This window comes from Lepidothrix coronata, unplaced genomic scaffold (genome assembly GCF_001604755.1).
Source record: "Lepidothrix coronata isolate B3197 unplaced genomic scaffold, Lepidothrix_coronata-1.0 Scaffold58, whole genome shotgun sequence".
Lineage (NCBI taxonomy): Eukaryota > Metazoa > Chordata > Aves > Passeriformes > Pipridae > Lepidothrix > Lepidothrix coronata.
The window spans coordinates 4,758,316-4,777,335 of record NW_016690238.1 but is presented as its reverse complement, the minus strand read 5'-3'; the positions used below and the strand labels follow the sequence as shown (position 1 = coordinate 4,777,335).

Here is a 19,020-nt window from a genome sequence, read left to right as displayed (position 1 = left end):
CCTTTTCAGAGAAAAGAAACCTTTTTAGGCAAAAATGAACATATTTAAACTTGTCTGAAAAAGGGTGGGATTTTGTGAAACTATAAAATGTATGAAAATTAAACCCAAAGGGTCTTTCTCCCCAAAAAACTCGGTGTGAGACCAGACCCAGCGCGCTGAATAAATTCTTCCTTTTGCTTCATAAGTTTTTGCCGTCTTTCTAAATTCAAGAGAGAGAGATTTCTCACATTGTTGTCCTTCACTTGGGAGTTTTCCAAGCTCTTGGTGGTCCTTGTGCTCTCGCATCACTGTAAGCCCCGGGGGAAGCCCCTATTACAGGAGTAAATACAGTTTCTCTGCAGGTTGTTTTCACCCCTCTATTAAAAGAAGAGGAGAGACGCTGTGTTGTGCTGCTCCGTCCCTCCCTCCTGCCAGAGGCAGGGAGCTGGCTGTGATTTCCCCCCGGGAAGGAGGAGGTGGCTGCATGCCTGGTGCACGTGTATGCACCGAGCCTTGTGCGAGCCAGCCCAGGCCACGTGCCTTTAATGGCAGAGCGTTCGCAGCCAGCCCTGCACGGGGCCACAGGCAGGGCAGCCCGGGATCCACAGGAACAAACCCCCGCTGCACCCGGGAGGTGCTGTGGGAACCCCCCGAGCGCGGCTCCGGCCCGAGCGCAGGGAGCTCTCCGGGGCCAGCACAGAGCTCCGCTCCACTCCCAGCTCTGCATCCTCCTCAGGCAGCGGCACGAACGCGGGGCCGGGAGAAGAGCAGAGCAGATTACAAGCCCCGGCTCCGTCTCTGCGTTTCAGACTCCTATTTATACACAACACAACCTATGGGTTTTCATGGGCTGCCAAGAAATCAGGTTTGGGGGAAAAAAGAGGGCGCAAGAACTTTTCATCTGCAAGTCAGCTTGAATAACAACTTGTTAAAAAGGACCTTTGAAATGTAAATAGCAGTTTTTGCGAAGTCTATTAATAGTTTCAGTCCCTTCAGTGCCCGGTTTGTGTCTGGGCTGCTCCTCACCCAGCCGAGCCTCCCGTGTCCCAGCCCGGCTCCCCTCCACCGGCTCAGCCTGCAACGCTGAGCTCATGTTTGGTCTTTTGACAAATTTTCATTTAATGAATTGATTCCTACAGTTCATTAACATACCCACTTCCACTTCTGTATACACATATGTCTTAATTAGCTGCTCATTGGCTGTTTAATTACAAGAAAACAGCTGACAGCTGCCTTGCTGCATCCTAATGGCAGAGGGTTTGGAATGACTGTGTGTGAGCCTGTGACAACAAAGGCTTATTCATAATCCCATGATTTATGGCTAATACTTAAAGACTTCCACGTATCATTAAGTTTTGCAATATTCTGAGCAATTAACAATTAGTTGGGGGGGAGTCATCCTTTTACTGTTTTCCAAAGCAAACCACCACAAATTTTCTTCAAAGGAACATCAGAAAAATACACTGTAATAGGCCAACATTCAAATGGGATTTTTAACCCTTTTACGAAAATGAACAAATACTTTACTTGTAAAGGGAGGAGAGCACTGTGACAATATTGTCTAATAAACTATGTTAATAAAATATTTGATAACTAAGGTATAGTGCCACTGAAAACAGAGCAAAAATGTTCAGTTTTACACAGGTAATAAAGACAGGAGTGAGGCAAGAAGGGCAGGGACAGCACACCAGGTCTTGTTTCCTGAAGTAACGAACCCAGATGTTCTTTGCAGGTACAATGAAGATCATCTTGGGTCTTAAAAGACACAAGAGACAAAAGCCAGCACTGATAAAGCTTTGAGAGCACGAGAAGTGCCCAGGAGCGCCCTGCATGGTGGCTTTGCAAGACCAGCTGTGCAGTCAGGTAAAGAGAGGGATCCCACCATGCATTCGTGGGGCAGGTGGGCATGAACCAACGCTGCTGACTGCAAAGGCAAGGCACTGCACCTGTTAAATTACACAGGTCATTCACAAAAGGTTCATTTCCAACTAAATTCCTTGCTATGTCCCTTGAAACATTCAGGTATTTTCTGACAGCGTGGAACTGGATTCCACTTTCAGCTCTGAGAAAAGAGTAGGGATGTGTACAGACCACTTTCCTTTCCCAGCACGGTCCCTCCTACAGAATAAAGGTTGGTAACGGGTTCCCACAGCTCATGGCTGAGGAGCTGCTCCATACAGATGCCAGCTTTTTCAGTAGTGCTCCTACAACACAGTATTCCCAGTCTGACACAGGAGAACAGACTTCTATTTCTGAGTTGTAGCACAGTCTTTGTGTCATTCCTCATCCATGCTTCTGAGTAAAATCTTTATATGATTAATCTCATCTTCCCTTTTCCCCCCATCATATGTTGTATACTGGATATCAGCAATGGTCAGAGAGAAAAAGAACCCTCTCTTTTAAAATTTATTTTATCTATAATAAGCCACAGGAGCCCTTCTAGATAAAGTGTAAAACACAGCCTGGCTAAAAAAATTAATTTTTCACTTATGGGGAGGAGAGGTGTTAATTTTTTTTTTTTAAAGGCATATTTAAACTCAGCTAAATAGGCTGATGGGTTGGGAGCACTCAATGGTGCTTGTGCAAAACACTGCCACTAACTTCATAAAAACAGTCAGCAACATCACAGCAAGGTAGGAAATGAAAACTTCTTGAAAAACACTAATGGGTTTCATTACAAATCTTCAATTCTACTTATGTGAAATGCAATATAACAAAAAAAAAAAAAGGTCAGGAAACTTTCAACTCTGTGAAATGCAAGGGTTGCCAACCTGCAGAAGAGCAACAGGATCAGCAACAGGCAATTTGACCTGAGCTGGTCTGTGATTCCACACATACAGATTAGAACTGCAAAGTATGTCTTCGCAACTAAAATTTCACTTTAAGTTTTAAATAAATTCTATTTCTGGTGGTTTTTAGTATTTGCACAGTAACATTTCAGTTAATGTTACTACTGAGTAACACTGAAGTTCACACTAAACTGGAGTGAAAACCAGCAGGAGCTGAAAAGGCCCCACTTCGCTGCTGCTGCTGCTGCCTGTAGGTCACCCCTGCCAGGCTGGGTCTGGGAGGGCAGCAGCACATCTGCTCCCTCCTGCCAGCTCAGGCCCTGCTCCTGCCACCCAGCCCATGGGGGGGTTTGGGGCACTGGGGCAGGACCCCCATGGCTGCCCTGGGACTGTGGGTGCAGGATGTTGGCTCCAGAGCCAGAGCCCAGCACTGGGACCGGGTCTTCACAGCCAAGTCCTTGTTCCAGAGGAAGGTTCAGCAGAACATGAACAGCAATGGAAACGTGCTCCAACCTGCAGCAGTCACAGCCACAGAAAAGCTGGGAAAAAAACCCATTCCAACACACACCTGGCTCCTCTGGCAGAAGCCAAGCTATGCCAACCTTTTCACCAGCCAAAATAGTTCTGCTGGGTGAGACTTTGTTGACATTACTGTGGAAAGGTGTAGCACAAACAGAATCCATCAGCCACAGCGGGGCCTTTTAGTGCCGTTTAGGTCATGATCATTTCAACTCTTGCTGTGACTTGTGCCCACCAGCACTGCCCTGTCTGTCACTACCTGCAGGTCATCTGGGCTCTGGCACTAAGACAACTGAGCTGCAGAGTTATTTCTCTCCTGAAAGGAAAAGAACTCAGTTAACTAAGTTGATATTCATTGGCTTTTAAATTCTGCCTGAAATTGTATGGCCACCAAACTTTATTGTGCTCTTCCAAGAGAGGGAGAAAATGCCAAACTCATGGGCCACTGTTTTCCTTAGCACACTCTGCCTTGAGGTCCAGATGTGTTTCAGTGTGCTGAGCACACCTGCCTGCTTGCCTTGCCCTCTGCCCTTCCCACCAGCTGACCATGCCAGTGGGATCCTCAGTCCTGCAATTTATCCAGCATTCAAAGGCAAATCCTTTGTTCTAACACGTAAGGAGCTGCACACACATTCCTCACTATCAGCAGGCATCTGTTGTTCTGACTGCTGCACAAAGGACCTTTCTCCTAATAACTCACATTTGCATTTATTCCTGGGAAAGCAGTCCCTCCAAGGGAGGAATGCTCCACGGACAGCCCTGTCTCCCACCTGCAGTGCCCAGGGCCTGCCAGCTCCTCCTCCCCAAGGTGAGTGTGAGCACAGGGGCTGCTCCCCCCCTTTCCTGCTGCTTCTGGAGGGGGCTTTGCTCACTCAGCCCTCAGGGGAAGGCCAGGCTGAAGAGCTGCATGAGGACCACACAAAGGATACCAGGACTGGCAGCTTTCCTTTCCCTTTCCCTTCCTTTCCATTCCTGTCCTTCAGCAGCCACTCCTGCTCCACCACAGCCGTGTGGAGAAGGCCCAAGAGCACCACACCAACCCCTGTCTGTGTGTGCCAGGATGTTTGCCAGGGATCTCCAGGGAGCCTCTCATGTATCCAGGTCCCAGACCACCTAAGGATTAAAGAGGTCTCGGACCTTGAACACAACTGGATCTCCTTTGACAAGACAGTCCCACAGCAGAACTCTCCTGCAAACGTCTGCCACTTCCCTCAGCTGACATCTGATAAAGGCTGCTCAGCCACATAAACCTGCAAAAAGTCATCACTTTGTTATCAATACATTTTTAGTGCATTTCTTGCATTTTCCATAGCAACAGCAGTCAGAAAGGGCAGAAGGTGCTCTTCCCACATCATTCTAAGGTTCTAAAATTTATTCTTTTTCCTTCCTTCTTACCGATACTTCCATGAGACTCAGAGAATGTGCTACTGAAAACACAAAAATCTTTGGAAAACCACAGAAGAAATCTTTATAATGTGAATGCAGAGAAGAAGGGGTTGTGGTATCAAACATGTCAGGAGAGCAGACTAAAAACTGTCATAAATTTTTCATCCCTGAAGTGTAGATTAACAGCAGAAAACCTACCAGCAGGGGACTGCAACATGTACACACACGAAGAGAGCAACAAGCTGGAGCTTGGCTGTGCACACTGTGTCACCCCAAGCCAGGGCTGGCATCCTGCACTGGTGAGCAAAAGGACTGACCACTTCACTCCACTCTCACCTGGCATTGCCCAGTTTAATTCCTGCTTGTGAACAAAATAGAAATGCTGCTGGTGTAACCCTTGTTCACTAGAGTTACCAAGGTACAGCTCCAGGACAAAATCCAGAGCCCAAACCTCACGCAGCAGTGGTTGTATTGCAGGGAACAGGCACTGCTTCCTGCAGGACCTGAGCCTGCTGAACACCAGGGGCATGGAAACACCACCTCCTGCCAAACAGAATGGATTTGTAACTGTAGCTGAGTACAAACCAAAAGAGAGGGGCAGAGAGCTCTCACCTATTTCAGCACAGCTTCATACAGTTTACAAAGCAAAAGCAGAGAGGGAGAGGCAAGAAAGCCCAACTCCCCCTCGGCTGAGCCCACTGAGCTGACTCCTGCTGCTCTGCCTGAAGCAGATCATCCTCCTGTCCCTGTTCTGCTGACTCAGAGAAAGGCAGTTTACAGCACACACAGCACAACTGTGAGTCTGAGGATTGTCCTGAAATCTGTGGCAGTGCAGGTGTGTGTGCCACAGAAATGTACTATTTAAAACCCAAATAAAACCAGTGCTTCAGAATCCCCAACAGTTTTATATTCTTTGAAATGGAATCCACTGATCCTACTTAGGCCCACTGCTTGCTCTTTAAAAAAAGGAAGGAAAATAATCACTATCAAAAGGCTAAGTGCTGTTTTCAGACTTAATATTTTAGAAGCTTACCTTGCAGCCTTCACATGTAATGACACCATAATGGATTCCTGATGATTTGTCTCCACAGATCTTGCATGGAATAATTTCAATTTGAGCTGCAACAGAAGCACGCAACCAGTTAATTACATTTTCTTTTAAACACCTTATAAAAGCATTCCCTGATCAGCATTTGTACAGTGAAAACTAATAACCTGCTAAACATTATACTGCATTAACTATTCATTGCTGAACTGCAAGGATCCCCTAGAGCTTTGGACTAAATTATGGCTGCTCGTTATATAATAGCTTTTGGGTTATTAAAATGGGTCATTTGAGAAGGTGTTTAAGAACCCACAAGAAGGCTGGAATCAGCATTTCAAAGCCAAAAAGAGTAGGAGAGTTCACATTTTGGCCAAAGAGCTAAGATGACACTAGAAAGGTTTCTTCCAATCGCATTCATGTGAGATCATAGCAGGCAATTTTAAAGTTTGCCCTGCCTGGAATCAAATGCACCACTTTTCCCAGAGGGGCCACTCAGCTCCCATGGCCAGTCCTAAAGGGGGGGAACAAGGTGAAGAGCAACTACATTTTGCATGAAAAATCCATAACTTTTGTATCTGAGCAGAAAGGGAGCCATCAGCACGTATTTGTGTGTGCTCTCCCACAGAACAAGCGAGGGAGGAGCACACACAGCAGCACTGAGTCCCTTCACTGCAGCCAGAGGAGTCGGCACAGCCTGGAAATGCTGGGCAGTTGTAAGGTGTGAAAGCCCTCATTTTCTGTATTGAAATCCATCCATATAAACACACCTACTGAACTCAACTCGCTGTGTGATTATCTCTAAATCAAGCACCTTACCATCTGAGCATGTAGGATTAAGAGGGAACTTTTAACTCTTTTGGAGTCCCTGGCTGCAGTATTTTACTGGTAAGTCTGTTTGGACAGGGCTGTGTAAGGCACTGCTTCACCCTATGGAATAGCAGCAGCCTACATCTCACATGTGCCTGGCTGTGCTCACAAACACCCCCTGCTCCAGGCAGAGACTGGAGAGCCCAGGACAGCCCCCCTGTGCCGCAGTGGGGTCGGGATGAGGCTGCAGCAGTGCCCTGACCCGGCCTGGTCTGAGCAGGACAAACACCCCTCGTGCTGTGTCCGGAGCTGTGACACGTTAGCAAGTGCTGTTCATCTCCTGAGGAACTGAAATCCAGTCACCAGCTGCCTGCCTGTTCAAGAGAGCTGATATTTCATCCAGTTTAGCTATGACAACACATAAAATCCCATCTAATGCTACTGTCTTACAGTGCAGTAGCTTAACTTCAGTTGTACTCAACACTGTTTTCAAAAATTCATGTCTGCTCTTAGAAACACTGCATTTTACATGCTATTAAATCCCTAACTGGCTGCTTAATATTAAATAAGAATCATCTTGCAGTGCTCCTGTGTGCTCCAGTTCACTGCAGCTCAGGATCTGGCCCAAACCATAAGATAACTATAAAGCAGGAGAGCAGAAGACTTGTACCACAGCACTGACTGTGCTGAAATATTCCTTCAAAACATTCTCCAGGTGACACCAAGTGCAATGATGGGGGCAGCTGAGAAGCACCCAAATGGGACTTATTTGCTCCCAGGAATCCAAGAGCAGCTGAAATGTCTGCTGGGGAAAGCAGTGCCCAACAGCCATGGACTGCACTGCAGTTCACTGCAGCTTTCAGGACATTTTCATACAGCAGGACACCACTTGCACCTCCTTCCATTGTAAGGACCTTTGTATTCCTGACCTTTGATCCCCCACCGTCCCTGCAGTGACAAAACCACAGGCTGAAATCAAAAGGTCTGTTTAGGACACTTAAGGAAGGAAACACTTCTTCCCCCAAAATGGTTTTTAGTTCACTTTGCTCTCAGCAAACACATTAAACACAACGGAGCAGGAAGTGAACTAATAAAAGGGGAAAATAACGTGTGTGCTGTTTCATTAATGTGTTACATAAATTATTACTGGAGCATCATATGTTTATGAACAAAGCTTGGAGCAGAAAGGGCGGCACAACCCCCCCTCACATCCACAGACTGAAGAACAGGCTGAAACCCACAGAAACTCAGGATTTGTACAATGTGCAGTTCAAATTCAGAGAGCAATCCTGTGGGCAAATTCCAGAATAGCTCTACCAAATCCCAGTGGTGCCTTTCCAACACAGGATTATTTCTCTGCTGTGCTGCAGTGAATCAGCAGCCTTGTGCAGCTCCTTGGACAGGGCACTGACAAGGCTTATCTCCACAGCTCCATGGCAATGCATTTTTTACATTTCCCATTTATATACATAATTACTGCCTTATTTTGAAGAGGTATGATATAATTGGATCTGGTTTATCTACAATCTCCAGCACGTTAGTTAAATCACCCATGAAGCCTGTCTATGCAATCCCTATTTCTTAAGCAACAGGACATTTGCAGAGGGTTTCTGAAGGAATGTAACATGCCTTCAAAGTGATGGCCTAAAGCTAGGTTAGTAATAGTCTAAAAGGTGCCATAATTAGTCCCAAATGCATTTTCCAGGGTGCTTTACTGGCAGAAGAGAATCTCCACAGATTCACAGGCTCCAGCTGTGCCAGCATTTACCCACCATCGTTTGTATGAGCAACGGCACCAAATCAGGTACTCAAATTTACATCTTCAAGGTACTTCCTTTCAATCAGGCACAGAGCATTTAAAACTCCAAGTTCCTGTTTCACTCAGAGACACAGGCCAGTGGCTGGATCTCGGCAGCAGAACTCACTCGGGACTGCCACAACCAATTGTAGCAGAAATGAATGCACAGAGAGATCAGATCAATTACTGCTCCACGTGGGGCCTCTGCAAATGCACTCATTGAAATGGAACCCCTGTCACGTTCATACACTTTCCACAGAGCATGAAAGGACTTAAAGATACTTTAAACTCACTAAATGCAAATTGCCTGCGCCAAGATTATGCATTTTTTCTTACAAGGGTGAAAATATTTTCCCCACTTTTAACTTTGACATGCAAATATGTACTTGCTAAAACCTTGTTCTTATGCAAACAAGGCAGGTGGGAAATATTTTTACATGTCAAGAATATGTTCCGACTTGGTTTCTCACATTCCCAGAGTTACTTAAAGCTTCCTACTGTGCTCAAATTAATTGTACCTGTTCTGTGCTTACATTTATTTATATGGTATATTTTTCAAGATTACATAAAATACTCTAATTCATGTTTTAGACTAGAATTAGCCTAAATTACAGTTTACAATTTCTGTCTCCTGGGGTGGTGCTCAGGCTGATTCTGGTTCATGCATGAGCAAATTATTTCTTAAATATGAATTGCAGAAAAAAATAAACTCTTGTGGTTGCTTAGAAACCGCCACAGATACCCAGGTGACAGATGTAGTTTGTATTCCCAGATTAAAGGCCTAAGACTCTTTCACACCCTGAAATAACAGTGCTCCAGAATACTACCAAGGATGTCCTGTGCCAAAGGCAGCAATGAGGAGGAATAAAAGCCCAACCAAACCACCAAGAGCAACAAATGCGAGCTCGAGCTCCAAGACCCACTGCAGGCACAGAACAAGCTGCTACAGAAACAGGTCCTGAGAGAAAGAAGGGACCATTCAAGGGCTGGAGGCAGCAATCCCTACAGCCTGATGTCACACCAGCTCATCTCCACAGGAGAGGGCCTCTGACACCCACCACCACCTCTCAGTCTATGGGCCTTCACTTGGAGCTGTGCTATCACCAGACTTCCCTTCTGCAATATCAGATGATCCTCATTTGACAGCAGGAAAAAGGAGTGTGGACTCTCATCTGCTCAAAATCAGACAGAACAGGAACTTGAGCCCAAGTATCACAGGGTAAAGACCCCTCTTTTTACCCCCTGAACCTTTCCTCTTCCTCCATGCACTGTCTGCACATGGCAGCTGCCTGAAGCAGCTCTGGTATGCTGCAATAACACACTGCCTCCACCTCACTCCTAGGGAATGTGCCTACCACACAACCAGAGACAGCACGAAATGACATCTTTTCCTGGCACCTGAAACACAAGAATATGCCTTATTCCCTCCTGTTCCCCAAACCTGGAACAGTTTCACTGGGTTTGCCTGCCTTTTTGGAGCTTCCTCCTCCAACCAAACCCTCTAGACAGCCTCTCCCTTTTTGTTAATTCCTGCACCATGAAATGTTGCTTTATTCCTTGTCCAGTTCGAGCAGGAGAGAAGGAAGAAAATCCAATTCTGTGTTTGTGAGGGAATGCTCTGCACGAGCTCATCATAATCTCGAATTTCTTCCCTTCTGACTTGTTGGGCAGACTCAATTCAGGGCTGTGCAGCCAAGTAAAGCACAGGGCATCCTTTTCCCCAGTTCTGTCATTTAAACAGAAACACACTGAGCCTCAACACAGCAAAGTGTATTACCAGTCCACCCTGAAGAACATATTTTTCAGAAGAAAAAATTATTTTCCAAAGACAGAAGTTTCTTCCTCCCCATTGAGGTGTCTGAATGAAATGTTTGTTCCTAGTGAATTAATTGTCTTGGGGTAGAGAAAGGATTTTTCTGTTCCTCCTCCTGCTTTCACACTGTTATTTTAAAATGGTACATGCACACAAATAACACTTTTTTTCCCAATTCACAACAGGTATGAAACCTCAGATTTGGTATCCTGGGAAGGGCTCTTCAGTGGAAGCAAATATTGGTTCCCATTCCTGCCTTTTAGGTGAGATTCACCTCGCTGACCTGAGCTATCTTGAAAGTTGGGTACCTGATTGAAGCTAATTGTCTTGTCTGCTTCTACAGTGCTGAGGAAGGGAGGAAGAAGGAAAGAGAAAAGGAAAGGAAGGGAGAAAGAGAAAGCAGAAGGAAAAAGAGCATGATTCATCTTATTCAAGACAAGCAAAATGAACCCCTGAGTGGAGATGCCTCCTCTTCACTCAACAGTGAAGGAATTTAATGATACCTTAATTACAAGCCTAACTTTTAGAAGGTGAAAGTTGGGTGAATCTGACTGTCTCTTACTAATTCTGAATTAAAAAATTAGCATTTTCTGGCAAGGCAAACCTGTGTGGGAAGTGCTCCCTTCCCCCCCAGTCCAAGGGGTCCCGACTGCCTGTGTGCTCTGGCACCACTGAGCCATGAGAACTTCTGAGATGGTCCCTGGCACAGCTCCCAGGGTAGAGAAATTCCAGGCACACACCTTCCTTTTTCACTCAGCAAAGATGGACTTAAGCACGTCCTGGTTAGTCTGCCAGACTGGTCTCTATTCCTTAAAACCTCTGTGGGCACTGCACATCCTTCTGGGATCCAGGGCTTTCCGGGGAAAGCATCCTAAGCCAACCCCAAGTGCTGGTTGAGCTGAGGGCTTGCCTGGAGGCTGGATGTGGGGTACACACAACAGCCAGGGTGGCAGCTGGGACCTCCTGGCTCTCGGGGCACTGCTCAAGAAGTCACCCCTTCCCTGACTGCAGCAAAGGTTTCAGTTCCTTCCCCGGACGTGGCTCACCTGTCCCCACCTCACTGTTCTGCTGCTCAGCCAGAAGGGCTCACAGACAAACATGATACACAGACAAATTGGGCCAACCTGCTTCTAAAGGGCTGCAGTTTGTGCCAGACATCCCTGCTAGTGCTGTTTGTAAGTATATTGATTAAATTAGGAGGCATGCATATTCAGTGACACAGTCATACATATTCATTGACTCAAACAAGGGTACCGCATGTAATGTGGTATTTAAAGCAACATGATATCTGATCACAAACTGAATTAACAAGGAATGATTTTACTATATAATATTCTAATCTTCCTGCATTTTCAGCTTCATTACCTAAATAATTTGCTCTGTCATGTACCCTCGGTAATTTGAGCTGGCTGCAAACCCCCCGCCTGCCAACACCTGCTGCTCCCAGCGCTGCAGTTCCAGCGCTGCAGTTCCGCGGAGCCCGGCGCTGGTGGCAGCACAGCTCTGCCACCCAGCACTGCACCCACACCCGTCCCCTCACAGACCCCAAACCCCGAGTGCTGCTGAGCACAGCTCTGCCACCCAGCACTGCACCCAGGGACCTGTCCCCTCACAGACCCCAAACACCGAGTGCTGCTGAGCACGGAGCTGCCTGGGACCCAGCTGAGGCGGTTTTACAGCCCCCGGTCAGTGCTCCGAGCAGAGCTGTGCAATGTTCCTGCCCATCCCTGGTGAAGGGCTGTTTATCCCACACACGGCCCCCACAGAACGGCACACCAGGAGCCTGCAGGGATACACCTGGCAACAAGGAGATCCGGAGAACTACCAAAGCCCAGTATCCCGGAGATTTGTGTCTCACAGCTGGACCTTCTCAGGTCCAGTAAGGCTGAAATTCCAGCAGAAGCCTTCCCAGCACACAGGATATTCCTTGTGTCTTCCTCTCCATCACAGATCCTCCTCTAGCTGAGCTCAGCTGTGCAGTGGCCCTCAGGGGGTATCAGATGGGGAACTTTCTGGGTATGTTTTTCCATTTTCACGTCTTTGGAACTGCCGATGCTCCCAAATTTGGCCAAAATACTCTGGAAATCAGGAGCATTGGGGTGATGGGCAGAAAACCAGACAAACACAAACAACCTCTCCAAGACTTGTTTCCTTAGGAAATCACACTGGTAATAAAATAAAATAAATACTGGGGTTATACTGGTACAAATCCTTTGAAGTCTGTGGGTGTGATGGGTGGAGTAGAAACGAACATGGCCACCAAAGTATTAATTAAAAGTAAAGTATGAGCAACACCTCAAACGCACGGGGCAGAAATGCTGCAATGCCAGGACAAGCTCTGTGGGCCTGGGCACAGCTGGATCCCTGAGCACTCACCTGACACTGCCCTCCCAACCCCGCAAACATTCCCCTCCAAAGGGTGTCCCAGGAGATCCCTGACAAACAGAACAGCACCCCCAGAGCCTGCTGGGGCCGCAGGGCTGACTTTTAGCAATCAGCCTCAATTCTTTCAACCTGTCACTGACTTGGGCACGTTGAAGGTGCAGGAAGAGCTCCTGTGCTCCTGTCAGGATCACTTCAGGGCTATTGTTTTGCTTTAAGTCAAGAAATTTTACTGGTACAAATTTTAACTTACAGAATCAAAGCTTTGGTATCGCATCAAGGACTGGCTTCAACAAAGAATACCTGAATACCTAATGAGAGAAGGCAAGATGGAAAAGGGTTTGGGTCCTCTAACAGGCAAAACTGTTTTAGTGAAGCTGTTGTATGAGGTCTCTATGTTTTTAATGTCATATTCAAATAGAAAATTGCTGAAAAACTTGAATGTCATAATATCGTAATATTCTTAATTTCCATGAAGAAAAATTAAATCCAAGTCCCAACACCAACAATGTAGGACTTGTGCAAGTGGTCACGAACACAAACAAGCTATAAATTGATTTAGGAGTTTTAGAGGAATTCAGAGAGGATGTTTACTCCCTCTCATTCATGTGTACAACACTGAGTGATTTTAATTTCCTTCTGTATAACAGTCTTCTCTCTCTCTCCACTATCTTTTCTTTACCCATCCAGAAATATTCTCATTCTGCTGCATCCAGACGTGTTGTCTTGTCCAGGAGCACAGAGGAGAATCAACCCCTTGTTACATCCAGGGCACACAATTGACATCCTCCCACTTTGGGAAATCCAGGGAGTTCCAAAAGCTCCAGCTTTGTTACTACTTTCATGAGCTTAAATCAAATAATGAAGATGGCTGAAAATACGGACACTGTAACAACTTCTTTTGAGGAGGAGTTAAAACCCAGAAAAACCCAACTCTGAATACAAATGTGTCTTTTTATAGCGGAGGAGATCCCCTCACTGCACAGCACACAGGAACAACACAGTAACCAAGCTCCACCGCAAAGAGCAAGAGCTGGGAAAGAGGGAAGGGAGAAGCGTTTCTATGCAATGTCCTGTGCATTTCAAAACCAAGGCATCTGAAGACTAGTTTGATAATTTCCACGTGGTCAGAAGAGACTTCCAAATTTCATAAAACACCTTTTTTTTTTTTTCTGTACCATTTTGACTTCTCACTTTCTTGGTGGCTCAGGTGCTTATGAATAAACATTCAACGATTTCATCCCCCTTTTCTTCCTCTGGCTGAAAATTAACGAACACAGCTTGGAGTATGATTAATTTGACTGGGCTAAATGGAATTCTTGTTAGATAAAGCAATTCAGAAAAAGTTTTTCACAAGAAAAGAAAACTCACTGCCACTGCAATCATGTAATTCTCTAATGAAATATAATACAGTTTTAATCAAGGCCCTGAACTGCATGTCAAGAAATGGATACTATAAATACTATAATCCTCCCCAGTGCTGATATGCTGTGAGAATGGGGATGGTAGCTGGTGTCTCATTTTCTCTATCTATATAAGCAGGATAATCATTCTTTATCTCTACCTCTATCTACAGCTACCTCAGATGACTGCCAAATCTTGGGTTTTGGTCTTATGGCCCAAGGAACTGTGAGCAGACCTCCAGAGCACCCAACCTGCAGCGTTCTGGACTGAAGAGATGGAAGCTGCCACAGAACTGCTCGACAGCCCTGCTTCTTGTCTGACTTTGTTACTTCCCTTTTTCACTTTTAAAAACCAAGCTTACAGGTTTAATTACACCCCTACAGAGCACTGCTCTTGACAAAATTACACAAAACACAAGTTTTAGAAGCAATAGAGGTGTGAGCTCTTACCACAGGAACTGCCAGCACTGACTTTTTCTACTCTGCTTTGCTCCTGCATTTCTTCCCAAGCAGCAAGTGGGGTTTATGTGCCTCCCTGATGTATTTTTTACAGGGTTCTGGAGTTCACTCGGGCTTTGACATCCCTAATTTTTCCTACAGATAACCACTAACCCTGAGCATTTGTGAAGAGGAACACCTGCAGCAGGGGTACAAACACAATTCTGCCATGATCAAACCTACCCTGTGCTGCTAAAACCAACCACTGCACATTGTCTGTCACAGGAAAAACGACCAACAGAATGGAGCTAGTGGGCCAAGATGTGTGAGCACCTTGAGGCAGTGCAAGTGCCCTTGTACATTCAATCACACTGAGGTTCTCGTAGTCTTTGCAACTTATTTTTCTCTTACATTGGGAAAAGTAAATCTACACCAATTTCTCCTTCCTGAAGCTGGTCTTTCATTCTGTACTAGTAGTGGAGAGGGAAAAAAAGTGAAATCTGCAGGAGAATACAATTCATTTATTTGCTGGAGTAAGCTGGGCAATATTAAATGCATTCTCCCCCTTTCCTCCAGAAAGAAACCTGTACTGAAAAGTTTAAATGTATTTATACTTCTATCCCATTTCCTAAATCTCTGGAAGAAACTAATATAGAATTGGTTATAATAAATAAAGTCTTGTAGAAATGTAGCATTTTGGAGTCAAAATCTAAATTACCTCTGACATTTGCTTCACAGACTAATGCACAGAGCCCCCATTTGATATGAACTTTGCTACTCTCAGGTGTTGGACAGGGTCTTCTGAAGACTGGCATTTGTAGACTCCAACACTGCCCTCCCACCTTCTTTTCCCTAATTAATTGTACTGGCTTAGGGCAACATCTCACATTTCTGTTTATTTGCTTGCAGTAGGAAAACAAAGAAGATCTTATCAACCACTTGTCAATTTTATGCACCACTTCAGCAAGTCAGCCACAGCTACCACAGCTCAACAGCCTTCACTGAAGTATTTTTCATAGGCTGCAAACAATCTGAAATTATCAACACTCTGAAGGCAATCATTTTAGTCCCTATTCCAACGTACCCACAGGTACTAGTCATAAAACAACCCCAAAACAAACAACAAAACCCACCCAAACACACAGACCTGGGAAAACCAATCACTTGCAACACAGTGTCAAAGTTATTAACAATTGAACTTCATTCATTAGCAGGTGACAGGGCCCAGTGCCAAAGGGACACGAGGTCAGTGAGCAGACTGTGGGTCACACACAGCCTCATTCCTCCTGCTCATGGCACCTTCCAGCCCAGCACTGCCCATGTCTCACACAGCCCTGAAGGTGGTCTCTGCTTAGAGCTCCTCACCACCACACCTTCCACCACAATGCACACCTTTCCCCGGCCCTTTCCAGTCAACCAAGCTCCACTTTGAGAGAGACTTTTCCCCAGAGGGAGCGAGTCACTCTGGAGAAAGGAACATGGAATGAACTCAGAAGAGGTAACCAAGTAGGGGAACCCAGTAAGGCCTCTTAAACCAAGTGTTTGTCACAATTCAGCCTCTCCTGCCGTTTTTGCCATGCTGCCCACATTTTATAAAGGGTTTGCCCTCGGCAGAGATCGCAGGATGTGTTGCTGTGCATTGAGAAATGAGGTTCTGCACAATTAAGTTAGAGCCAGGCTGGTGCAGAAGCCATGTCCTTCCAAGAGAGTTGCACTTCAATGAAAAACCACTCAAAACCTGAATTTATTTCTAGAAGAAAAAGTTGCAGGGGAAAAAAAAAAAAAAAAAAAAAAAAAAAAAAACCAACAAAAAAGTGTTTCACCCAGACTTTCATCCATCATTCTGAAGTGACTACATCTGCATTTTTAAGATATTTTCTTTTTGGCTGTACATGAATTTGATGTCATTAAAAAGGCTTCCTTTGATGCTGTATGCCAAGTAGAATCATTAGCTTCTCACAAAGGTACACTCTAAATAGTCTAGTTTAAATTTTCATTTTCAGATGATTCATCTAAGAGATGAACAATAACAACCAAAACCAACTTGAGAACTCTAAACAGTAAAAAGCCTTTTAGCTGCACTCACTCATTTATTAACTCCCTCCAACACCTCCTGCCTGGATTCACATGGTAGCCAATACTGAGCATGAATTCTGCAACTCCCTTTGTGATTTATGGCCATTACAAGCAAATCACCACCAGGTTCCTCACACACGAGGTTCTTCTGGAGTCTGTATTCTGAATCTTTCTGGCTGACACAGGGTCACTTGGTTTTAATCCACGGATGCTTTCCACTGCCACTATTTCTAGCATGTGTGTTGTTTTCTCCCAGCTCCTCTTCAGGAGTCCTCAGCAGAGGTCATTAGAGGATTAATGAAGCCCAGGGACACCAGGGGAAGCCACATCCTCAGCCAATGCAGCCTCATCTATTCCCCTGGGGCTTGGAAGGGGAGCATAAAACACATTAACCATACCTAGGGTTCCTCCATTTCAATGAAAATAGCACTACAGTCCAAACCCCAAGAAATTATTTACAGCTGATGTTTCCCGATATATATTAAGACACTAGTAAGTACAGACATCAGCAAAAGCTTACAGTGTTTTTTTATGACGCAGGCCCAAATCTCTGCTGAACAAATATCTGTGTTTTCCTCCCCAGGAAAGACACCTCATTTAGCCCCTGCCCCACTTCAGAGGGAACAGTATTAGTGTACATGTGGGATCAAAAGGAAGGTTACATCGCTTCTGCAACAACTGCCTGGACAGGTCACAGAACTCCTTGGTAGCCTTTGTGGTACTTTCTTGACTTGCACAAAGGTACACGATGGTCCTTCAGCTTTGTGAAGTGGCCCAGGGTCACCTGGCTGGCCAGGGATGATGGAGAAGCCACAGGAGGGCAGCTCTGCCTGTCTGGAGCCCAGCATGCACTTCTCCCTCTGATGTTCCCTGGAAAAGGGTACAGGAGGAAAACACTATGACCTGGCCCCAAAAACTGCACCAGGAGGGAGAACGTGCAGGATGGTATCAGAGGAGATGGAAGTCTTATGGGTTCTGGCTTACAGCAAAATAAATGCACCATCAGTTCTATCAAACAGCCTCAAAAACACTCCTGTCACAGAGAAAGCTTTTTTCCCTAACATGTTCTTCAAACCATAAATTACAGTGATGTCCCCCCCTAACCATGCTCACGCTATTTCCCTGGACTTGGCTCTGCTTTTGTGCTTCTTTATACCCTCATGATGTCTATATACACCACACTCTGTTTGAAAACCTTCATTTCATGACAAGGATCATGAAAGAAAAAAAAAATGAGTTGCCCACAAAAACGTTTTAGAGAATTACAAGCTTGTGAAAAGAAAAGGTCTAGCAAAAGCTCTTCCTTTGCCACAATCAGATTAGGTGCTACGACCTTCATTAAAACCCCTTCTGTCTACTCATTTCACAGCATTTAATTTCCTGCCTCTTGGTGATTAAACCAACTGAAAGGTAGTAGATAAAGCAAGTTTGCTCGCTGTTTCAAACGGATATATTAATGCTTTACGCTTAAAAAGCTTTCAGAGTGTCTTCAGAGGCTGATTAACAAACATTGTACATAAACCCGTGTCTGAGGTCAGACTGTGGCAGCAGATATGTGACTGAGACTCACTACAACAGCTCGATTGCAGCGCTGTACCACAGGATACCTCCACTGCATACATTAAGGAAGCTTAAAGTTAAGCTTCACATATTTAAACACTAACAAAGTCTACTTAATGGCAGTCTTCAAAATGACAGTGGCCTCCTAATCTGCTGCAGATAAAGAAGTGCCAAGATTAATGATTACGTAAGTGCATCACAGAGCCCAGAAACAATAATCAGCTCTTCTGTTGTTATTTGTGTACAAAGGCTATTAGAGTCATCTGACATTCCAAAATCCAATTTAAAGTTGTTAAACCCCTTTCACGTACTTATTTGAGGTTGGAAAACCGAGAGGTTCAAAAAGGGAAAGGAAGGGTTTGATTTCCTAATTCTTTTTCCCTTACTGATTTTGCTCTAAGCCAAATCTCTCTTTAAGAATTGCAAAAAAATAAGCTTTTAAACAATGCCTGGAGTAACCAATATTGCTGTTGAAGGAATAATACCAATAAAACCTTAACATGCTTAGATAGCAAAATTTAAAATAATGACTACAAGCTAACCAAGTAACTATTCTACAGAAAAAGACCCCATTGAATTGAGGGTGTCGCTGACGTTGTCAGTGCAACTCCGACAATCTTCAGCAAATCAGGGTGAGAAGCTGAAGGTGCTCAGGCACCAAACACCCATCCCGGGCTATTAATGGACTCGGTGAGAATGAGAACTCCCTCTCCGGGTTACCAGAGGCACAGGACCGTCTGCAGGAGAGCAGCGCACTGCAAACCAGGCAGGGACAGGGATGGCTGCAGGCTCTCTGAACACCACCACACAGGCAACTGTTTTCCCACAAAATCCTTTAAAATTCAAAACCACCTTCTTTGTTGCTGACGGAGGAGTGAAAAGCGAAAGCAAAGCGGGTCTCCTCCTGGTTCCTCCGTTCACCGTTCTCTCCGGGCCCAGAGGAAGGCAGGGGCAGGGACAGGGACAGGGACAGGGGTAGGGACAGGGGCAGGGGCAGGGACAGGGACAGGGGCAGGGGCAGGGGC

At 45.4% G+C, this 19,020-nt stretch overlaps 1 protein-coding gene across 4 annotated transcripts in view; it reads right to left on the bottom strand.

Annotated features, from left to right (window-relative positions):
• The window catches only part of RORA (RAR related orphan receptor A), a 353,466-nt gene that overhangs the window by 18,919 nt on the left and 315,527 nt on the right, over positions 1–19,020 (bottom strand). For all 4 annotated transcript variants that reach the window (XM_017816916.1, XM_017816919.1, XM_017816917.1 and 1 more), the window contains one exon: positions 5,707–5,792. In XM_017816916.1, coding sequence (XP_017672405.1) covers positions 5,707–5,792 — 86 coding nt within the window. The remainder of the gene's footprint in view (positions 1–5,706; positions 5,793–19,020) is intronic.